The sequence below is a fragment of the Drosophila pseudoobscura genome, chromosome 3, assembly GCF_009870125.1.
Source record: "Drosophila pseudoobscura strain MV-25-SWS-2005 chromosome 3, UCI_Dpse_MV25, whole genome shotgun sequence".
Classification (NCBI taxonomy): domain Eukaryota; kingdom Metazoa; phylum Arthropoda; class Insecta; order Diptera; family Drosophilidae; genus Drosophila; species Drosophila pseudoobscura.
Window position 1 is genome coordinate 13,745,587 of NC_046680.1, and position 24,453 is coordinate 13,770,039.

Sequence of the window (24,453 nt, forward strand, 5' to 3'; positions counted from 1 at the left end):
AAGAAGGGCCGCTGACCAAAATAAAGATAAGAATTACCGGCCGAATTCAAACGCATTTAATTATTTTTTGAATCGAGTGGTTGCTGCGCGCGTCGCGGATAAACGAATTTCGGTAGCTACAAAATTCGCTAAAAGCCTGTGCGTTATATTATCCCTAAACGGTAAAAGTTGTGAGTGCGCGTTTTCATTTGATTTGCAAAGTTATCAATAAAAAAAACAAACCAATTGAGACGCGTGTTATTCAGTAAGTTCGCATCAGAAGTAATATTGAACAGAAACTGGATAGGATAATTCGGGAGTTCAAAATCGTTGCGGCGTATTATTCCACTTGGTATTGTTTGCATGGTGACTTTTGCTAAAATTTGCCAAACAAAAAACGGAGTTGTAGCTTGACTAAAGTGCTGCTGTGATAGTGGCCGTGGATGCGCACAGCATCCTTGACGATGACGTCATTCGCTGACCAGTTCTGAGCCTAGCGTGTGTGTGTGTGGTGCGTGTGTGCATGTGTATGTGTTAAATTATAACGTTGACGAACCAAGGCCATGATTCGGGTGCTGTAGTACCGTTCTTCCCGTATTTTCTGTGAATTTCTTGGCAATAAAATCGGGCATTTTGTTTGTAGAATTTGCATTTTGTTTTATTTGTTGCCTCTAATTATGGTTTTTCGATTCTAGGACTTTGAAAACGAAAGCAACGGGTAAATCGAGTTCGAACTAACGGTGTACACAGAAAAGTTTGTTTCGGGTAAGTACCGATTTTTGAACTGGGTCAAACATCAACAAGGTGGCTGTTTCTCCCATTACGAGTGCCTGTGCCTGATATTTCTATATTCCTATTGTTCATGGCCTCATTTTTATGCAAGGGGAGCCTGCTATTATCTGCTCCAAATGCCATGTAATACATATGTATTGTTTGTATGTAAAGCTCTTAACTGGCGTGTTACGGGCGCGGGGGGCTGTGATAATGAATTTTTAATGTGTGCTAAGAACCGCAGGCCAGCCAGGCTGGAGCTGCAGCTGGAGCTGGCTCTGGCGCCAGTAGAAAAGTTAAAACTCACATAAATTAAACTTCCAACATCTTCAAAGGAGCCAGGCGTCGGGACAGTACAAGTAGTATTCGGAGTTTGCGAAGTTTCGTTCCCCCCTCCGCTCGCTCCCTTCACTTACTGCAGAGGCAGCCCCAAAATGTTGTGGGTTTTTATTTGGGGAGGCTGTAAATAATGAAAGGGCAGACAAGCAGCAGACTGAACACCAGCGACAACAACAACAACACGAAGCTTTGCTTCCTGCAGGCGAGTCCTGTGCGGTGCCCCCAAAGGAATACGGGGCAACATAATCAAAGGCTTTTATTGCGCCATCGAATAACCAGGGAACTGTTGCCTCGAGTGGAATCGTTGTTATTGGGCCAGGAGGAGGCCGGAAGCCCGGGACGGACAATTTTCCTGCTCCTGGGGTCTCGTGACAGGGCACGTTCGACCTAATAAGCATGTGGCGGGGGTTCCGAGGGTTGCCCTGCATGGCCTGGCATTTATGACTCCGGCTCTGACTCCCAGCACCAACTCGAGCTCCACAGAGTCGTAAGTGCTTCCGTGTGCCTATCCTCAGGCTGGGGGGAATCGATTTTCGATGATAATCGAGTTGAATGCACTGAAAATTTGGTTACGTTTCTGCCACCTTTGCGGGGATGAAACTGGGAACTGGGAAATCGGTTTTTCTTTGGCGCTGACTCAAACGGATATTTGAGTTGAAGGAGAATGCAGGCTGATATTTGATAAGCATCTACGTTCGTTGTTCCTTTGTTCCTTGGCTCCTGCCTGGGGAGTCAGGGGCGCCAGGGGAGCCAGCCGGCTCACCAGCGCCAGAACTTGTTTTATTTCTTTGATTTACCTAGCGATTGCTCTTTGCCTCTCTCTTTCTGTAGCTATCTTCATTCCTTTTCTTTTGGGCCTTTCCGCCTATCGTTTTTGGTTCTTGCCTTTGTTTTAAGGAAAGGTTAGGAAAGGTTTTTGAAGGGGATTCTCGTTGTTCTTGGTCAAAAGTCAAGTGCTGCGGTCTGGTCCCTGTAGAGCAACCTGGAGGTGAGGCAGTCTTTCCTCGCGGAAAGAATTACATTTTCTGTCTCCCACCTCATTACCGCAATCACCTCAATGACACAAGTACAAAGGCAAGTGGGAACTAACAGAACATCTGGCATACATTTATTAACCATTTTATTTCCTCTGAACTCGGAATTGCATTGCGAACAATGTACAGTCTTTGGTGTCTTTGGTCTGCATGGAATTCCATCACCCTTATGATATTATGTGCACAATTCATTGGTATTTCTTGCATTTGACAGGGAGGATACATACATATACATATGTATGTACATTTTCCATTTACATCCTCACGTAAGAGCCAAGCGGGTGGCATTAGAATGGCGCCAAGTCGCTGTTGGCTCGACTGTCGCCTTGTGCTCGTTAGCCCCGCCAGAAGTTGGCGAAGCGGGTTGGGCAGGAACCTATTTGTGGCACGCCAACAGCTGAGCCAGCGGCAAAGGACAATCGCACGAAAACAAACAAATGCTCAAGGAGCAGGAAGCCAGGGACAGGACGGAGGCAGAGGCGGAGTTGTCTGCACAGGAAGGGGACCATTCACGAAGGCAGAGCTTGAGGAAAGGAAGCATATGAACAAAAGTTCCGCAGTTAATTCGTTTTGATGTCGCTGCTCAGACAAGGTCTGGCCCGAATCCTTCTGAAGGCCGCAGGACTCGGGAGCAGGCCTTATGGGATGCGCGATGAGTCATCCTCGGGCACGCATAACATCTATTCCGTTGTCAGTTCTTTATGGTTCCAGAAAGGAGTCCGTCCACCCGGGGGAACATCGTAAACTTCCCATTGCCCGCCGTTCGTTGATTATGAAATTTTATTCGCTGCTCAATTAACTCTTGTCGAGCACGCGATGGCCCACATAGCCGCACGGCCAGCCGGGCCCGTTCTGGCAGATGTATGCAAACAGTCCGATGTCGCTCAGTGGGGTCTCAGATTGCGGTAGGTTGGCCACTAAATGGCGCCGATTGGCGTCCTTTTAGCTGTGTTTGTGCTGCCACGCCCACTCCGACACTGGGTCTGCCTCTGCCTCTGCCTCTGCCTCTGCCTCCCTCTTCCCCCAGTCGCAATGTGCAGTCCTGCTGTTCCTTGTTCGCTGGGAAGAGAAGACCTTCAAGCGGGTGGAACGCACTGCCGAAAATAAAAATCGATGCGTGGCTCCAGTTTGACGGACCCATCAGGCATGAGAGGTCGTGAACTCCGTTGTCAAAGGTCAATTCGGTTGGCGTCGATGACTTTCGACTGGGGGTGGGGTTGAGAAATAATGAAATATTTCACTGGACTCTCTAAGAAACACTTGGGTCCTTCCCTCCTTGACTTCTCATGAAGTGCCTGCACCTCCGCCACTCTCTCGCACCATATCGTATGCATACCTCTTCCTCTTCATCCCCAACCCTCTCTCTGGTCGGAATAAATTAAGTTTAATTGAAATTTTTGCACAAACATAAACTCTCTTCGATCGCCGATGGCCGATGGCCGCCGCTGAGCCAGCGGCTGGCTTGTGATGTCATCAAATCGAAGATGTGTGTTGTATCAGTGTGCAGTGTGTCGGTGTGTCGGTGTGTCGGTGTGTCAGTGTATCGGGTGTGTAAGGGACCTTGAGAGCCCCTACGATCGTGACTCACACATTGACTGCTGTGCGCCGCGCTCACACCAGTATGTAAAGTGGGCCTGGCTGTGCCTCCTTTTATGGCGCTGCTCTTGAGCTGTGGCATCTTGATTGGATTAGATTGATGGATATTGAAGGATGATTGCTCGGGGATGCAATATATGCAGTCGAATTCTGTAATTGCTTTGTAGACTTTACTTTAGCTTACAATGGAAGTGGCTTAGGCTTTCAAGCCCCCTGTTCATCAGAACGATGGATAATTAGGGTTAATTTCTGGACTCCCAACACTGCCATGGAGATGACCCACCTCGGTGTCAGGGCCAGAGCGAGCGGCAGACAAACAGCACGTGATTCCAACAGAATAAGTGAATTCCGTGAATGAATCACGTTTGCTGGGATTTGTGCTTCTCTCGTCCCCACAATCCTGCGCCTGCAGTGCATTGGAATGGGAAGAGCGTGTTCTCCTCCAACAGAGATTCAGCCTCAGACGAGGATGACGATGACGCGTCGAGACAAGTACGCAAAAAAAAGGAAGAACGGAAAATACTGAGAGATGGGGGATGGGCAATGGGAGAGTAGATGCCTGCAAGCCAACTAACGGCAGCTGCTTCTCCTGGTGGCATTGTCCTCTGTCGCTGTCCTTGCGGAGGGAAAGAGATAGAGCGAGAGAGAGGCAGAGCGCGGAGAGGGGTGGTTTGGTTCAGCTCTGTGCAGTGTCTGGTCTCGCTTACAGCATTTACACGTCCTTCGTCCGTTCCTAGCTTTTTGCCACTCGCACAAATGTTGGCTTCTATTTTTCGGTCTGCAAGGGACGCAGCATCGCACATCCTGCAGACAGGGGGTTGGCGCTGGCGCTGGCTCTGGCTCTGGCGCTGGCATTCGGTTATTTCGTTATTTATTTTCTATTTCGTTCTCTATTGCGCCTCTGTCCTATGCTTCTCCTGCTGCTCTGCTGCCTCTCTGCGGCTTCTCTGCTGCTCTGCTGCCGCTCTGCCGCTCCGCTACTCTGCTGCCTCTCTGCTGCTCTGCCGCCTCTCTACTGTGCTGCTGCCTCTCTGCTGCTCCTCTGCTGCCTCTCTGCTGCTCTGCCGCCTATCTACTGCGCTGCTGCCTCTCTGCCGCCTCTCTGCCGCTTCTCTGCTGCTCGGCTGCCTCTCTGCTGCTCTGTTGTGTTCGCCCGTTCGTCGCTGTTTTGTTTTGTGCTCGCGGCTCGTTGAGGCTGCTCTGCTGCCACAGTGCCGGTCAAAATATTGGGATCGGGCGTTCGAATAGCAGCAAAGGGAGAGGATTGTTATCGTGATATTATCCTTTGGCTCCATGGAAATTTCATCTGCATTTCCGGCGCTGGGAAATTGGCTTATTGCTTTCCCGTTTCTGCGGCAAGTGCCACAAATGGATTACGTCTGGCTGCCGCGCGCCGTCGTGACAGTTTCGAATCCCAACCCATCCCCCCACCCCCCCACCCCCCCGGCAACCACAACCGCAATAAAGCACCGCAGGCGCCATTTGCCATGAAATTTGGAAACCGCACGCTTCCCCCCACCCGTGGTCCCTTCTGGATCCTTATCGAGATCCTTGATATTGGTGTCGGCGCACCGGTACTCCCGCCGAGCGGCGCCCGCAACCAATTATTTCACGTTTCTGTAAACAAACAAAAACAAAAACAAACAAAGGAGGGAAGGAGGGAAGGAGGGCAGGAGTAGCGGACGGGCCCATAAAATAAAAATTAATTTCCACACACTTTTCGAAATTGTTATTTGCCGAGAAATTCTCCGCTCTCCGCTCTGTCTCTGCCCGCGTGTGTCCTGCGGCGCTGGTAACCGAGAAACCGAGAGAAACCACCCCGCAAATAAATGTCCCGTTTCCAATGCATCCCATATCCATCCCTTTGTGCCTTTTGTGGATGTGTAACTCCTGGAATTGCCCTCATTGTTGCTGGACTTATTGGCTGCGCTTCGGGGGCGGCTAAGCACCCCCCACCCCACTCCCCAACTGCCGCCAGCGTGGACTCTGATCCCAGGTCGCTTGGGTCGCATGGTTTGCATTCTGGCCATTAACATACTCGACACTCTCACACTTCCTGCCCCCGGGAGGGGGGCTAGGAGTCCTTTGCTGAAGTGCTTTGCGTGCCTTTGAAATTGTTGTTGCACCACCTCCGAGCGGGGGCGGGGGGAGAGGGGATAATCTGGAAGCGATTACTGTGCGCTGATCAGAGAATCCCCAAGTTTCCTTTTTAAACTCCGATGAACAGCTTAAAACCCTTTGGCTCCACTCCTGACGGCGCATTCAACTCTGGGCCCTGACAGTGGCCATGACCATTATTTCCAGCATCGGCAGGGAAACGGTTTTACTTTCCTTCGGGGCTCCACACTGCCAGCAAGGCGGGGGGAGAAAAAAGTTTACGCTAAATTTCAAAAATACAAAGGAGCAGAGCACAGCAAAAGGCCCCCAGTCCTCTACAGTCCCCCTCAGTCCTCCCCAGTCCCGCCTCCATTCAGTGTGTGTGCGCAGCTGTTGCCCGTTGAAGCTCAGACTCAATCTCCACCTGGCGCAGTCGCGTCTTAACTCACCCACAATCCGAGAACAACAACAGCTAAGGAGCCCCGAGGCTGAGGAGAATTCGATATGCCCATCCCTTGCCATTCCCCCAAGCCCCATGCCCCATGCCCCATTCCCCATTCCCCTTTCATCTTTCCCATCTCCCAGTCAGCGCTGAATTGCATTTTCGCCGAACGACCGCAGACGGTTGCAGTTGGGAATTTATGAAACCACGGCCGTGCTCCACGAGGTGCTCCACGACTCCACGATTGGAGTTCCGTCAGCTGCTGATAAGAGCTGCCCCCGCGCCCTCCCTCCGCCCCACTCCTGATCCCAAACGAAAACAATCTTCAAAGCAGAGGCAAAAGCAGAAGCAGAGCTAAAAGGAGAACGCACACAGCCCTTACAGGGTATCAACGAAAGCACTTGGCTTTGACGACAGTCCAGGCACAATGGAAAATCAATAGACACCGGGCCGGAGTCCAAATTCGGACTCTGCTCTACGCAGTTTGAATGGAGTCTCCCCCCCCAGGGCCTCCCCTCCCCTCCCCGCCCAACCCTTCGCTTGTTTGTGTTGGCGCCATGTCATGTCGGAAAATGTCTCATGTTTGCGCTCCTGTCCTGCCACTTGGCATTGTGTAGTGTCCCTGTCCCCGCCAGTGTCCCCGCCAGTGCCCCCGCAAGTGTCCCCGCCAGAGTCCCCGCCAGTGCCCCCGCCTGTGCCCCCGCCTGTGCCCCAGCCAGTGTCCCTCGGACTTGCTGTTGCTGCAAATTAAATATATGTACAGGTCACATAACTCCCTCGAAATTGCTATGCAACGGAGGAGCCATCCATGGCGTCGCCGGGCTGGCGGGGTACAAAATTTTCCAAGGGGTTGGCTGCCAATTGTTGCTCTACGGAGGGCACTCCGACCCCCTCTAAGTGGCCTGGCCCGCGTCCAGGGCTGGCCCGTTCCGTGTCCGGTGCCGTTGTGGCCAGGTCCCGGCTCCAGCCCAATGGACTGGGTCACTGCAATTGAGTGTTATTGATTTATGGGGACAGTGCGGGAGGACTGATTGAATTGCTGGTAAGCAGAAACCACAATTCTGATGGAATTGCCTGCCGAAAGGAGATGCAATCATCTTATCTTGTCCTGTGGCATTCGGCATGCCTCAGCAGAATGTTGTCACATGTCCACTCCCTCGCACAGATAAATATCAGTGCTGTGTGCCACATTTGCAGGCGTCTGTTGCAGGCACCGGACATTGGACTACGTCTGGGATTGGGATTGGGTTGCGTTGCGGTGCGGGGCACACACAGCCGTGCACACGAATGAATGCCAGCTCCAATTAAAATGCCGTCTATCCGAGTTTGTTTGCTGGCAAACAGTGCAGGCCAAAAGTATGCGGCGCCAAACAATCATCTGCATCTGCACGTGGGCGTATCTGGCAGCATCTGTAATTAGAGCCAGGCCCAAAGCCAATTAACGGCCTCTTGGGGCTGGCTTCCATCATTTCCCCATCGATAGGGGCCGCTTTAGGGTGCGTCACTTATGGCTCGGCTTGGCGGCCTGTCCTGTCGATCAGATGCCACCGCTGACCCCAAAAACTATGAACTTTTTCACACCTTAAACGGCTATGGCCTGGGCGGGGCCGGCGGCTCTCATGGCATTCCATCGTTTACCTGCAAAATGATGGCATTTTATGGCCTGGCCATTAAAATATCCATGGTTTCATAATTAATTAGCAAACACATTTGATGTCCCTGCAGTTTTATGGCCAAAGTCATTCATTTGTGGATATGGAATGGACGGGGCAGGGGATGGACGGGGCAGGGGATGGACTACGCAAATTAGTTGCGTTCTGACCCCTCGCTCTTGGCCACGGCTGGGCCTCTGCTCTCTTCCCGTCCAAGCCAGAAGCATGCGTCGTGCCACTCGAGCACACAATTGCACTGCCACTGCCCCCGTCCCTGCCTTTCTCTGGCGTAAGCCTCAATTTCCTCTTGGCGGCTTCTTTGTTGCAGCTGATTTTACGGAATGCCCCACGTGCACCGAAGATTACGCTTGTTGACTCTAAGCAGCAAGCGGCAGGCAGCAAGAGGCAAGCGGCAAGCGGCAAGCGGCAAGCGGCAAACTGGTTTCATTTTACCTCTTGGCAGCATGTCCCAGGCCCAGGCCCAAGACCAAGTGCCACATGTGCTGCCACACAGACGGACAGACGGACAGACGCTGCAATTAGTCTGGCTCAAGTCGTGGCTAACGGTAAAGCGTATTACCACGGCCACTGCTGCCACTGCCGCCGCTGCTATAAGACATAAGACTTCATAACCATCTGTTTGTTGAGTTTGTTGTGGCCTAATCTGTAATCGCATCAGGCTCGTGAGATTTGGCGTCGATAATGTCGGCTCAAGTGATAGATTACCATGTGCAGAGCTCTTGGCTGTAAGCTCTGGCCTGGTCTTACCCCTGGCCTCCTCCTCATCTTTAATGGGGTTTCAGTGTTTGGCCAGTTAGATAAGCCCACCGATTTCCCATCGGTTTCCCATCGGTTTCCAGTGTAAATAATATGCTTTTCTTGTCCACTTGCAGATTAGTTGAATTGGCTTTCGGAATCGCCACAACCGGCGATCGACTGGTAAGCGGAGAAACTTGTTTGCCCTCCACCACCACCCCCGGCACGGGCCGACATGATAAGCAGATCACTCCAGATAGATCAGGAAAGATCAGGGGCTGTACTGTACTCCTTTTCGGAGGCCTTTGCTTTCCAGTGGAGCTCCGTAACTGGCGACGCAATCACCTGCTCACTCGCACCATTTATGAGTATTCGCCATTTCGGGGCATCCCATTGCGGCTCCTTATCGGGAGTAGTTGAGATCTGGGATTGATGGACTCCTGCTTGCGTCACGCTTGGTGTGTGTCAATTAGACAGCGACGACAACGACGGGATGAGGATGGGCCTCTAAAACGACTTCATTACCATCAATCTTAATTGAAAAATCATCGAGGCTGCTTATAAATTCAGTGAGAAGAGGCACAGCCGCCTGCCCAGTTCCCGCGATGATTGGCGATCCTCCGTCGAGTGCGGCCTGAGTTATGGGACAGCCTCCGTGGCAAACAAGTCGCCTGGCAGATGGAGACATGCCCATAAAGTAGCTGCTAGTACCCAGCGCATGCATCTCTATCTGCCACTGGTATATCTGTATCCGTATATCTGTATCTTCATCTGTGTCTGCTTTTGCATTTGCATTTGCATCTGCGTCTCCGTCTCCGTCTTGTTTGTCCGCCTGCTCGGGTCGGGTGCTGAGCAAATTGTGGGCAATCATTGTCAATTTACAATGCATATGGAAAACGGAGGTTTCTGTACTCGTCGGCATAAAAAGTGGCAGTGGAGTGGCCACAGACCGACGAACAGCGTTGCTCTTAGGCACACTCTACTGTACCACTCCGTCGCTTGGCTCCTCTCCCCACAGTTCACAGGCGCGCCTTGAACTACAAGCAGCGGCTCTGTCTCTGGCTCTGGATTTGGCTTTGGCTTTGGGGAAGGGGAAGGGGGAGGGGGAGTTGCCACTGTGTTTTCTGTTGTTGGGGAACACTTATCCGAGCTGGGAGATCAGTTTGTGCGGTTCTGGGGGTCGTGGGGGTTCGTTTGCTTTTATTTACCTTGTCTGCGATTTGGTGAGCCCTTCCCCCCCCACAACCCCCTCTCTCTCTCTCCCTTTCCCATGTTTCGCTTATTTGTTTTTCGTTTTTATTTTATTTTATTTGCATTTTGTCGTGTACGAAATTTGTATGTTTTGTGCGTCTGCCTTTGGCGCTGTTTATTTATTCGTGCATTTGTTGTGAGCGCAGCTTTTATTGCTTTCGTTTATTGCAATTTGTTTTTCTGCTTGTTTCGTGCGAAAATAATTCAAATTGGTCAAACAAATTGCCAGGGGGAGGCGTCCTCCTGGGGCGGCAGCTGGTGTCTGCGATTAATTTCCATGTGGCGACACTCGCCAGTTATCCAAATGAACGGCTCAACTGCCGAATAGATACAGTTTTTGTGGGGAGAAAGAATCAATATTCCATCTAGAAGCCACTGGCCAGAGGCGGAGTCAGTCAGTCCGCCGGGGGTACTGGGGCTCTGACCCACTCAAAGACAATCAAAGTGCTCGGATGCTCCTCCCCCCCACTCCGCGGCGGTGCCTGGAACGACGCTTATCGCGTTTAACGCACCATATCACCGCTCAGAGGGCTCCCAAGAACCCCCAACCCACTCAACCCACACTCCCCCGCCGGAGCAGCAGTTACAGGCCATTAGGTGCTCTGCTCTAACCGGCATCCATGGGATGCGTGTCAGTGTTGTCAAACGATGTCATCAGCCATGGCCGATGCCGATGCCGATGCCGATGCCGATGCCGGTGCCAAACGCGGAGCATTTCGTTTAATGTCAAGTGTCTGACATACATTTTTTGCGCCTGCTCCCTGTCGCCTGTCCTCCGTCCACATACGCGTACTTGTAGTCGTATCTGGAAGATCATCACCGATTACGGCAGAGCAGCCTTAATTAGAAATGCAGCAGCGACTGCTGTTCTCCGGTGCCCAGACTCAATTATATAATTACTCTGGCTGGCATTCTGTAATTGCAAGCGGGGGAATGGCAGTGGGGCGTGGCTGGAAGGAATGCCAGAACAGAACACCAGCCACCTGCCGCCGCCCATTAATATCCGTTCATTGCTCGGCATGACGCTGCCACTTCAATTGTTTCCATATCTGTGCTAATCGTGCCCCACTTTGGCTGCACGGACGGTCATTGCTGCAAATGGTGGTTGCATGCAAAGGTCTGATAATTGCACGACTCCGTTTGGGGGCACAGTTCTCTTCAATGGAGAGTTCGCCATTCATTTCGCAATCGGGTAAGTGGGGAAGGTCTTGGGGAAGTTTCTTGGAAGATTCTTCGAAGAGCAACAGGACTGGAGCCTGACTCATTGGCGTGTTCTGGGTACCCAAATGACTGTTTTGGAATTTGCGTGGCACACAGAAACATTTTAATAGCATCTGACCTCATTTGACGGATATGCTCCATAAACCCCCGAGCCACAGAGGCAGTGGCAGAGGCAGAGGCAGAGGCAGAGACACGCTTTAAACTAGCGGCAAACGCGAATTAAATTGAAATTGCTAGAAATTGAAAGTGACACTGAGAGCACAAATTCTGGCCTGCAGCGGCCATAGATGGATTCTTCTATTAGAACAAATTGCACGGCCGGCCAGAGCACGGCCCCCACCCGCCTTGCCGCCTCCACTCATTCCCGAATCTCCCATTCGGTGACCAGTGGAGCATACAAATTGAACATTTAAAGGGCTTAAGTAGGAAATTGAGAAACCCAAGAGGAAAACAAAGTCCCCCCCCAAAAGAGGAAACAAACGACACTTGTCTTGGGTCTTCGCCAGCTCAAAACTCAAGACTGAAGACTCAAAACTCGAGACTTAAGTAAACCTAAATAATGTGTAAACAAAAGGGTCGTAAACAGCGAAGAGTCGTCGTCGTTATGGGGCGGGCCTGAGGCCCAATGCAAATTGTCTGTTAATTACTGCAAGGGGCAAGGGGGCGAGGGGGGGTCGCTTATTGGGACCAAAAGGATCCGATGACGACTGTGAGTAGTGGAGCCCATGGAATGCTGTTTCCAACTGGAACTGAGAACTCGAGAGTGATATGTTTTGGTGTGGGACTGTCAGCTCAGCCTTGGGTCTGAATTGGACAACAATGGAACGCCTTGAAACCATTTTGTATGGGATATGTTTGCCCACAAACGGAACTTGTGTCCATCGAGCAGACATCATCGTGTCGGCGGGGCGTATGAGCGATGTCCGACGAATATTGATGGCCTGTCAAGAGTCATCGTTGAGAGCTCAGCAAACACTTGTGGGCACGGGAGGCTGGACAGGCAAACAAACTACGTAATGAGTGCAGCACGCGATGTGGCAGTCGGGCAGGTCTGGCTCCCACTGGAGCGCATCGTCCAAGTGCATTCTGGATCCCCCCCCGCCGAGCGAGTGCGTAACTTGATGCCTCTTCGGCACGAAGGCTGTCAATGAGGTGCTAATGGAAGAGCCCTGGCATTGAGGCGTCTCCATGCTCCACACTCCATGCTCCACACTCCAATCTTGGCCGCAGCGTACAGTTATGCCACAACCGCAGCTACGATCGCAGTTGTTGCTTCCTCGCCACCAGTGGAGGGCTCTTCTTTGGGCGTAATCTGAGAAACCGTAAACCATCAAGGGCTTGTGGCTTCCGAACAAGCGTGTACCCCAGATGTGGAGAGCGATTTCGCTGGCAACTCTCCGGCCAGACCCCCAGCGCTGAGAGGAGGCCCAGTGCTGGATCCACATCACGTTCCGTTGATGTGTGCCGTATCAAAGCCCATTTAAATAATTAAATATCTAAATTGCAAAATAAAAGGCAGCTCGTTAATAGATGAACAAAACAAAAAGCGCCGGCGTCCCACAAGGTTTCTCAGCCAGCGACAGCCGCTGGCGTGACGTCTGCCAGTGTTACCAACAGTTTGAAACTCGAATAAAAATAGAGCCCCCCCCACCCACTCACGCAAGTTATATTCGTAAGAACAGCACACAACAATGTGTCAGATACAGCGACAGAGACAGCGACAGATACAGATACAGATACAGATAAATTGTGTGCCGTAATTATACTCTTTCGTCTCCGTTTCCAAGCCCCAAAATGATTTGCGATATGTGTACTGCTCGCATGTACAATATTTCTATGAACTTCTAATGCTGACAGATGCGATTTTGATGCCCGATGCCTGCTTACGGCTTAAGGCATGCAAATGAGCGAGAAAGCGACTCAAAAAGTATCCGAGTAGCGAGTATCGGAGCGACAGTGTCTGGAATGACGACATCTTGTCGTCTTGTTATAAATCTGGAAATTCGATTAACCCTGGCTGCCTGCCTGCCTGCCTGCCAGTGGGGATTGGAGGAGTCACCTTGATGCTCGCACTCTCGCACTCTCGGATATCGTTCTGTGATACAAAAAAGCCACGGCTTTGCGGCGTATTTATTGCCCAAGCTTGTTCAATTGAAACATCGGCCATGTGGCATTAGAACTCTAGAGAACTCTGCAGAGCATCGGCCTGTGAAGGGCAGTCGAGTCTCCCCCCAGAGTCGAGTCTCGCCTGCTTCGCTTCGACTCTTCTGTGTATCCCCTGAGCGAAAACCAGTTCAAGTTTAGTTGTTGTTCGTGGCTCTCTTGTTTTGGCGGTAACAATTTTGGGATTAGCACGTGGCTGCCTTCTAGAACGCCCCGCAGGACCGGTTTTGTTTCTGTTTCTGTTTCTGCCTCCGATGATGACGTAGCCCTCGGTGCTCTTGGAACACATGTGGCCTGCTCTTAAACGGCCCATGACCAGGGGAGGGGGAAACTGCGCAATCCCCGAGTGGGGTCAATGTGTTCGCGGCGATCGGTGCGCCCAGTCGAGAGGGGGAGACTGTAGGGAAAATCTCTTATTAAATTATTGAATTCAATTAGTTGCTGTTCAAGAGTGCTTTGAGTGCTTTTCCATCGAGTGACGGTCGTCGCGTCTTTTCGTGCATAATTAAAAAGCAATTATAATGAAATATTGTCAGATGTTGCAAGTGCAGGGGGTTCAACAGAACTTGGGGCAACTCTCCCCCAACTTGGCCTTGAGCAGATTGTTTCACTCGAGTGGCTTCAGCGATGCTGCCCCGACAACCATGTGGAACAATCTTTAAAGTAAAATTGGGGGATCAGAGCTCCCACCAATTCGCAAGGCTTTACGTCTCTGCAGTCGGTCACGTTTCAAATGGCATGTCTGTAAATTGGATTTTCGTTGACATTTGCAATATGACATCCGTGTAATCACGCAGAACTCTTCAAGTCTTCGAGTCTTGTGCAGCACAATCCACTCAATCCACTCTTAAACCCTCCCATTTAGAGCTTCACACTTCACTCGAGATTATATTTTCAAAGCCTCACTGCCGGTCGTAACGTCATCGACAACAAGTGCATGATAGCAGGGTGCATGGTGGATGGTGGGCTTCCGTTTCCCATTGTGTGCGTGCCCTTGGCTAGTGGCGTTTCCCTTTCTGTTTGGGACACGTTCTGCTGTCAAATTCAATGAATTCTTAGCCCCCAAATCGAACAAAGGGCAACCGGAATACCCAATTTCGTGCATTGGCAATACTTCAACGAATCTTGGACTGTTTAAATACCTTTTAAATGAATATAAATTACGAAATCCACGGAATGCATTGGATTCATTTTTTATAAAGTTTTTTTCACGCCTAATTGCCTTGGGAAGCGGCGGAACGGAACCGGAGGCCGAATTGAAATTGATGACAAATTTATTGGGCATTACGAATTTATTAATTAGCAGCTCATTTGTTTGTCTAATTTCAATTTAATTAAACGTTGCCCAAATGCTCGTGGTTTTCCTGCCGTTTGACTGGCTGGAAGGGAAATTTACGAGTTGAGTCTGCGATTAGCATAAAACTATGAAAAAAACTTGATATCTATTAAAAAACTAATTGAAAACTGGGTTGACTTCGAGGCGAAGGAGATCCAGGGAACCAGTTTTGAAATCGAATCTAAAACCTGGCTTGAAATTCGATTTCAGTTTCAGTTTAATAAAGTAACCAGTAACCGAGTAACGAGTAACGAGAAACCGAGTAGCCGAGTAATGAGTAACCGCGTAACCAGTAACCGAGTAACGAGAAACCTAGTAACTAGTAACCGAGTGAGTAACGAGTAACGAGTAACCGAGGATATTCTCAGTCGTGGATTATTCACGCTGGTCGGCAGTATTCCACGCCAGCTTTCCTGGTGGCGGTAATTAATGGAATGCCGCCAACGAGGCATTTAGAACACCTTCCCCGCTCGTTCATTTAATGACTTCAGCGCCCTGCCGCCGTTCCCCCCGGCGATCGATTGATCCATTAAATTAATTGAGTGCAGGGGAAATGCTTGGGTGTTCGGGTGACAGTGGGGCAGTGGGGGACTCTCCATTGTCACGTGCCCCCCTCGTGCAGTCTGCAACAATACTTAATGGGGTTGAACAGCCGACGTGTCAGTAGCCAGTAAACCTGTGCGGGGCGCCTCCAGACGCTCTAATTGATGCAACATGCAAATGGGCAGCCACCAGTCTGCAGTCGGCAGTGGGGGGGCAGGGGAGTGCGAAAGGGGCATACGAAATCTGTTGTCACAGCTGTCCAAACACCTCCCCGGATGGCCTGAAGTGGGCGTGAGGTCAGTTACCAAAAAAAGAGTGTGACAGGTGGGAGACAGGTAGGAGAAGTGTGCAAACAGCAGATGATGTGTACACATACAACATTCGATCTATCGAGATGCTGGCTCGGAATTTTCGATTCCCTGTCCGCCGGAACACGTGTTCTCAACGGCTGCTTATCCCCAGTTACCTTTGCGCTGGAGGCACTCTAATTAAGTTAACAACTGTTCCTGCACCAGCCACAGCACCAGCATAGTAATTTCCCTTGGATTTTGTAGTTTTTCTTTGGTTTTTTCCGACCGGCCGCAGTGCTTGGGCCGTGCTTGGCTGCTTAACCGATTTGCTTGGCTGGGTTCCGTTTAGCTCCGATGAGCTGCCACACCGAGTGGCAAGAGGAGGGGAGAGGGAGAGCAGACTGCACTTGCAATCGATGGCGTGGGAAGGAGCGTCCCCTGTTGGCAGCGTTGTTTGCTAAATTAATAATCTGGTAAGCGATGCCATCGGAAGATGTAATTGCAATTGAGACCCAGCTTCCAGCTCCAGCTGAACGGTTGAGATCAGCTCGCCACCTGCCCACATGAGTATTGAAAAGCGTAATTATCACTGGTTATGGCTGGCTCAATGATTGAGGAAATGCCGCCCGGCCAGACCAGGCCTCTGGCCCAGTGGCACGCAATCCAAATCAACAATTAAGTCGCCTGGAAAATTGAAAAACACCAGACACAGCCGATGGGAAATGCCAAGACAAAGACTGCGGACACACTCGGGCATATTTCCACAGGCCGAGGCATGCAATTTGCGAATAGTTTTCGAACTGGAGCAAACCGGAGAAAGAGCGCTGATCAGTTGTATAAGATGACTGTTGTGATATGCAACTATCTCCGATTTACGAGTAATTGCTTAATCGATGTGAAACGGAGTGATTGTCGGCTGGTAAGTGGTGCGGTAAGCAGTTACCCAATCAATGGCTTAGCGGAGGAATCCGCTCGACCACAGCGGCTCTGGGGTCAATTCAATTCCACTGATTGGTGGTCCATCCTCTCCTGTTTTCTGCTCCAAGACGATGCAATTGATTTTGACCCATGAACCCAGCGCAATTACTCTCCTATTCGGCAGAGTAACGGACTGGAGTTCTATTGAAAAGCCCCCTGATTTACTGCCTGGGATCCAAGGGAAATCGAAACTTGTACTTCTTCTTTTCAATGGAAAATGGAAAATAGTAATTGAATTTCACAACCCCCGGCTTCAGCCCTCAGCCAACTCCCAGAACTCCCCCGGCAGGGCCATCAATTACTCGAAAATCTGAGAACGAGTTGGGCTTTTATTTCAGTTATTTTTGGCTAAAATCCCATGCCCCGGGCCCATTCGGATTTGGATTTTGGGCCAGCATCACGTACACAGACATTCCCGGGGAAAAGTTTGCAGCCATTGAGCGTTTTAATGGGTTTCTAATTAATTTTTGTTTACAATAAAACGCCTCAGGGCATGGCATGGCATGGCAATCGCCAGTGCAGTGAACTCTGGCACCAGCTTGGAAGTGAGAAATCAAGTGCTGAAACCCACCGGACGCCGGATCATTGTAATGTCAAAGTCATAAAGCCATAAAGCCATAAAGCACGAAGCCAAATTGGTTTGATTGAAGAGCGGGTCGGGCCCTCATAATGAGAATGAGAATGAGTACGAGAACGAGAATGGTTTGGGTACGGCGATGGCGATGGCGATGGCGATGGCGACGACAGCAGCGATAATTCATAACGAACTAGCAGCTGAAACAATTGTGTGTGCAACCTCGTGTTGCACATGCCTGAGCAACAACAACTTGTTGCAACTATCGTGACCATGAGGGTCAGAGTCAGAGTTCAATAAAATCCAATTAAAGTGCCGCAGTCCCGCCATCCCGTCCCTCGAGCAGCACCCGCAGACCTGTACCTCATGCCCCATGCCCCGTTGCCCCGTTAAACCTGCAGACAAAAACTAAAACCCCGAAAACAGCGAAACATAGTTGCAGGGCATTTGATTTAATAAAAGGCCACGTGAACTTTCACCGTCTCCAGCGCTGGCGCTGGCTCTGGCTCTGGCTCTGGCTACGGCTCCGTCTCTGGCAGTGGCTCTCAGCTCCACCCTGAAGCGCGATTTCCGCACTGCAACTGCAACTGCAGTGCTGCTCAATTGAATTAGGGCGTGGCGGAGAGAGGCGAGTGAAGCGCGGACCGCGGAGGGTGCGAGGATGCCTGGGCAAAACTGAAATAAATTATTTTCTCCGCTGGGTTCGCTTAATTTGCCGGGTCGGGTCTTCGCGTTGGCTATTTTTAGCATATTTATTGCATGCGCAAAAAACAGGCCAACAATGCGGTCGCCAGAGGTCAATCTTCCGCGAGTTTGGAGCCGCTTTTATGACAGCTGCTTCCGGCGATGGGCTGCCTCGAGCATTCTTCGGCAAGTGCCTCAAGTTGCAGGTTTGCACTGCCTCACAGGGGAGTGCTTCGAAAGGGGGGCCGGAGGCGGGGGGAAGTGCAAACATCTAAATGGGAATAGAATGGAATACCACTCGTAATATAAGCCTTTATCCTACACAAAGTGTGTGCTTCAGTGTCAATGGAAGCGGGCGGTTTCGTCCATCACTCAGAGCCAGTCGTCGGCCCTGCCCCAGTGGGTTGCAGGCTTGCTGTCTCATGCATTATTTAAATTTCGACTCGTGTCACTTGAACTCTTGACACTCGAAAGTTGCTTGGCATCCCTGTGCCGTGCCGTGCCGTGGCTTTGGCCCTGGCAACACTATCACAATAGCGCATCATTTGTCAGGGCAAACAAATGATGTTGCACGTAACCTTATCATCTCACATCCGTTGCAGACAGACCGACAGACCGGCAGTCAGACAGACCGTTGGCCACTGCTTCGGGGCGTGGGTGGTGCAGGTGCCGGTGGAGTAGCAGCGTGTACCAGACACCTAGGGTCAAACGGTTGAGGTTACGCCACGAGTAGACAAGGAACTATGTACAAGGCGGAGACAAGCTGTAGTCCCTGTGTGTGTCCTTGTCCTGGACACAATGGCTGCTAATGAATAAACATGGCGTCCATTCACTTCCGCTGCAGTCTCCTTCGCTCCTTCTCGCAGCCATGGAGTAATAAAGTTACGTATACGCCATGTGTCAGCATGCAAGTTGAGCAAACAAGCGACAAATTTATTGGGAATACTCTCCATGGGGACAACGAGCAGACGTACTGCATGTCCAGTCCAGTCCAGTCTCCTCCCCTCCCCTCCGCTGCGCTCCGCTCCCATGGCTGTTGTGGCGACACTGTAGCCTCTAATGACTGGGAACGGCGGGAGGTAGGGGCGAGCGAATAAGTTGTTAAACGCAGACACGCCACGCCCACATGCCCCAAAAAACAACAGATTGTTTATCCCCCTTTAAGCTTTTAATGGGACGCCTACGGCAAATGTTTGCCCTTTCGGGAGGTTGTGGTGTGAAGGAGACCCCAGAGGCGACCATGTGAACTTCCGCCACGTCTGGAGTGCCAGAGAGTGCTGGACAGTATGCTGGGACTGGGACTGGGGCTGGGACTGGCCCACTCGAGAGTCACTAAGCCAAGTTTTCGGTAGAGAGTTTTGTCAGTTAATTTCCGGAGTTTTTTTTCAGACGATGGCATGGATAAAAGATACGGGAATAATGTCTTGGTGTTCTTTTGTTTCATTTTCAGATCGCTTTCCACCTCACTGGGGCAAACACTGGAATGACGAAAGTCAGGGTCCACCAGCACCGAAGTGCAATCAGCAGAATGGCCGCCAGCAGTAGCGTAATCACGTTTGGTTGCCTCCTGGCCCTGGGCCACATTCTGGCGCCCACCGAGGCCAATGTGCACCCAGTGCTCACGCACAAGAACGCCTCCTCCCTGCTGGGCCAGCTGGTCACCTCGAGCACCCTGGTCTGGGAGAGCTACGATCCGAAGGATGCCACGCAGCTGTCGTTCGCAGTCGAGGGCGGAAAGTACATCACGGAGGACGAGCATTATCCGATCTATGTTTGCCGGGTGACCATCGACGGGGTGCACACCTCCGGCCACACCGAGAAGATCCTGCAGCGCCACAGGTGCGTGGCGGCCCACTACAAGCACGGAAAGTACGACAACTTCGACGTCCTGATGAACAAGGGGCACCTGGGCAAGGTCGGCTGGAAGCACTGGCGCAAGTTCGATGCTGGCGTCCCAGTGGGCGCCATTCGCATTGGAGACGACTCGTTCATTGGCCGCCATCGGGCCACGCATCAGCCGAACTCGGAGGGCGTCGCAACCCACTTTGGCGCAGACTTCAACCTGGGTCGCCTCGATCCCCTGGGTCTGGGCAAAATCATGGTCATCGAGAACGATCGCGAGAAGTACTACGACGATGGCGAAGTGCTGATCGAGACGGAGCCGTTCCGCTACGAGCTGCGGGACATCAAACTGGACCGCATACGCACCGACCTGCGACAGAACCTAACCGAGCTGGGTGAGTACACCATTGGTTTCCGTTCGGGATGTGGCCTGTGACCTAACCTTCCTCTTCCAACGGCAGCCACTGGCAAACTGGAGAATCTGGGCGACAAGTACAGCACCGTGGAGACCGTGATGACCTACAGCTTCGACTACATTCAGTACTGGGGATCCCATGACGGTGTGGCGCGTGGACTGCCCACAAAAATATTCGAAAAGGATATCATTATCCCAGCGGAAATCAACTGGGCCCTGAAGACCAGCGAGAAACGGTTCGAGAACAAGGCGGTGCAGACCAAGTTGTGGCCGGGAACAGCCATCAATGTGACGCTGCGTGGCACCTATGTGACCCTGGAGGCGCCATACACTGCCAAACTGTTTGCCTTCTACTACGGCAGCGACGAGAGTGTTTCCCGGAAGATAAGCGCCGATGCAAGTCATCAGGGTCTACAGCGGAGTTGTAGTCAAGGTCTAATCAATGCGTTTATTACAGGTTCGCAAGAGCTACTTGAAGGAGGTGAAGCTGGAGTTCAGCCCCGTCTACTGGATTGAAAACGGCACGCTTGTGCCCACAACGACAACAACAACGACTACCTCCACCTCGACCACAACACATGCCACCACCACCAGCACCAACGAGCCGACACCCATAAACGAGCCTCCACTGGTACATGTGAAGCACATGGGGGAGAAGCACTCGGGTCCCGATAGCCTGGAGAAAACACTGCACGACTCGCCGGGGAGCAACGAGGTGAACTCGCACGAGGCGCCCGAGAATATGTCCTCGAATCCCGGCAAGGATGTGGCGCTGGCCGGCTTCGGAGTGAACGCAGCGGGATCGATAGCAACAGCAGGATCTGCTTGCATGACGCTACTCCTAACACTGTTCTTGAGTCTGTAGATGAAATTGTAATCTGGACTTAGTGTAGCGTTTAATTGTTGTTGTTGTACCTGTTGTACCCGTCTTTGAGAGCAAATGGAGAAGTGAAAGAATGAGAATTGAGGAAATTACAAGAAGACAGCTAGACAGAGAGAGAAGGAGAGAAGTAGGGCATATAGGAAATACTCGTAGGAATCGGGCAGATGTTCTGGCAGATGTTCTGGCGGATGTGGAAATGGAAAGCAAAAGTTGATATTTTTTATACTTGTCCCAAGGCTTCTTCTTCTACAAAATACCCCTGAAAAAGGTAATCAAATCCAAATCCAAATTGCAATTAAAACTAATGAAAAGAAACGAGAAACCAGAAACCAGAAACAAGAAACAAAACATTCCTAAACCAAATCCCTCACAAAAGGAAATGAATCAAAAGTTTAGATATTAATACGTACTGTACTACTTTTACTCGTATGAAGAATATTTGAAACGTTTTTGAGTTGCTTTGCAAAACAGAATGTTTAATGAAAATTCGAATGGCTTCTCATTTATTTAGTTTGCTAAGCGGTAATGTAATCGATAATCGAGTAGGAAAAGTAATGACTAATGAAATGACAATTGAATAAGCGACGATATTATTTTATTTGATGCGTTCAATAACGATACGACGATGTATGATGTATGTATATGTCTAAAAATTAAAGCCTATGTAAAACATAAGTATATATGTATCTACCGTAAGTGTAAGTGAAACACTCCAAATATGTAAATTAGAAACTATTTCTTTGAATCTTTCAATTTAAGTATGTTTTGCTCGCTGACCAGCCTTATTTTTTAAGTTAATTCGGATCCATTTAACCCGGTAAACACACGATGAGGACGGATTCCCTTATTTCAAATTAAAATCAAATAAAAAGCTTGTACATTTTAATCGAACGAAAATGCAGCAGAATTGGTATTCTGATATTTTGCTATGAGTTCTTCAAAACATGTTACTTTAATTAGCATCTACTTTGGAAATATCGATGCACGAATCGTTTGCACAAAAAATTAAACAAGATCTGCCAGATTGACTTGAATAGGGGTAGCTCTTTTGTATACCATTCGAAATAAAGCAACGAAACCTCTTCTTGCAACGGAAGCGAAAAAAACCAATGTTTTTAAGATAAGACACTATATTTTAGTATTGCTTTTCTACGACCAATTTAATGAACATTTACAATCAAACAAACACCTCAGTCTTCGGCTCTAGAAATACTATTCGAATAGATTCCGATTACTCCTATGATATATGCAAGGCACATACCCATTAGCCTCGCCCTAACTGCCCAATTACAGGCACTTGGAGCAACACCTGTGCCCATCTGTTTATTGTCACTGCACCGTTTACGGAACGACTTTGACAGTTAGACACTTGTGAGCCATTTGTGGCGGCGAGTGGCAGTAGCGCATTGCATAAGGCCCGAAAAATGCCACAGAAGCTGCCAGGTTCGGGCAACTGAAGATCAGACCGTTCTCAGGCTTGTTTAAACAGCTAATTATCAGCCCGTTGGGCATGATTTTGTGTTTTAATTCGATTTCTGTTTGTACCCCTTGTCAATTTAAATTTAAATAACTAATTAGCATAGTCGAAAGCCATGCAGTCTGCTGTTGTCGCGATTATCATGCAAAGCACGTTGAGTGGAGCGGCGGCGATAGTGAAATATTGTACCAGCTACCCAGCTACCACGATATATTTTATTACACATCAATTAATTCGTTCGTTCGTACGTTCTGCTCTGCTGGCGACAGTATCATCGCTCCACACCAGCCACAAAGCCCCCTAAGCGGGTTTCGCACAGACCTAAACAAAAAGTGGCTCGCTTTTGCATTGGAAGCCCATGATATTCTTGTTATGTGTGCGATATTTTTAAAGCGTGACCACATGACGACCGCTGGGCCGGCGAACGGGTTCCAGCTTGGATGCCAGGGCAATTGAACTTCTGTTGTTCTGTTGTTATTCTTGCCTTCGTTTGGGGGCGTCAAAGCAAATCAAAAACGCCTCTACTGTATTCTAAACAGTTTTTGTTTGCCATTCACGATGTTCAGGTTCAAGTTTTCGGTGATTAATCTGCCTAAAAGAGATAATTTGGTCAAATCTATTGGCTGGGGGCTCAACATTTGTATGGCAGCAATTATTAATTGATTCAAAGCCTCGCAGAGCATTTCGTTATTGTACAGACAAACTGAAATGAAACCTTTTACCAGGTTTATCGGCTTGTCGCTGCAGCGTAAATAATGCATGTACATATTCAGTTTGTGCCGAGGCGGGGAGGGGGCTAAGCCTGCTAACACGCGCCTCTCAGTTCATCCTGTGGCTCTGGTCTGCTGACCAAATTTTATGCATGGCTTGCCTGAAACAAAAGCCGCCCGTGACCGCAGGCTCCAACCCTTTTTCGCTGCTAGCGTGGTCTGAGCTTCAGTCGGCTGTATCGGCCTGCAATCTGCCCTCTCCCCCCGCCGCGTCTGTTGCATTCAGGCGTGAACATAGCCCAACATAATTCCACTGACGCACGGACATACATATGTGCAGACCATGGGTGCACTTTGCGCAACGCTGAAAGCCGCTGCCAATGGTTTTGGCCAAAGGCAGCCTTAACGCCAGCGCTGTTTATGCGGCGGCGGTTACGTTTTACCTGTTTACGCTTCAGAATTTTTATTTCGTATTCGAATGTTGCATAAATAGAACGCCTCCCGTGTTGCCCGTCCACGTGTAGGGGTGGGTGCCTGCCAGATGTGGTTCCAGTCTCAGCTCCATGGAAATTTATGTTAGAAGGATAGAAGGATAGGATAGCCACAGCTCTACTCCTGCTCTGTGCAGGACGATTACGATCTATGTGCGTATTTACATTTAATAATAGAAAGGTTACATGTCCTTTCTGGACATTATCGATGATATGTTCGGCAAGGAGTAGAGGAATATTAAATGTGATTGATGAATGTATTGCCAGCCCATTGATAAGCGATAATCAAACTGAAAATTAAGCCACAAGAACTCGACCCCTAATTAAGAGAAGAAAAGTCAAAGACCATAAATGTACTCAAATATTCATATACCCACTAATGCTTGAAAGGATTCCTTTAGGAAGCTCCGATTGTATGTGTGGTTTTAAACATTCAAGAATAAAATATATTTCAAAAACGGAAAACCTGCATTGCCTTATCTTCCAGTCAATTTACAGCCGGAAAGTTTCATCAAAGAACAGCGACAGAAATATGAGATGCCAAATGATAAGCAAAACGGATTATAATTGAAAGTTTCATCAAAGAACAGCGACTGAAATATGAGATGCCAAATGATAAAGCAAAGGGAATTATAATTGAAAAGTATTTGCCAGCTTCTGCGTCCAGTCCCTGTCCCATACGTTTCTTTGCGAGTCCCCGTCCAAACTTTATGTGTCATATATTTCAAAAACTTTGCAAGTTTATGATGCGCCCAAATGCTTACCAGTCTGGCCCTGCGTTCTCCCGACACCCATGCAAACCTCTAACAGTGGTCCCACAGTGCGTATGGGCAACTCGAATTTCCTCTTCCGGCTCGGCTTTGCATTTAATTGTGAGCCCAGCGCTGCGCAAGTGCTCTGGCCAGCTGCTTGGATGGCGATGGTGTCTG

General features: G+C 49.9%; 1 protein-coding gene across 2 annotated transcripts; it reads left to right on the plus strand.

Annotated features, from left to right (window-relative positions):
- Positions 1-45: 45 nt before the first annotated feature.
- uzip (beta-pore-forming protein unzipped) lies at positions 46-23,826 on the plus strand. 2 transcript variants are annotated; one of them, XM_001361109.4, is made up of 6 exons: positions 46-244; positions 675-744; positions 8,804-8,849; positions 19,157-19,943; positions 20,010-20,359; positions 20,421-23,826. In XM_001361109.4, the coding sequence occupies exons 4-6, from the start codon at positions 19,190-19,192 to the stop codon at positions 20,826-20,828; spliced, it is 1,512 nt and encodes a 503-aa protein (XP_001361146.4). In that variant the 5' UTR covers positions 46-244; positions 675-744; positions 8,804-8,849; positions 19,157-19,189; the 3' UTR covers positions 20,829-23,826. The 2 variants fall into 2 exon arrangements, with proteins under 2 accessions (XP_001361146.4, XP_015040045.2); XM_015184559.2 differs by lacking the exon at positions 8,804-8,849.
- The last annotated feature ends 627 nt before the right edge of the window (positions 23,827-24,453 follow it).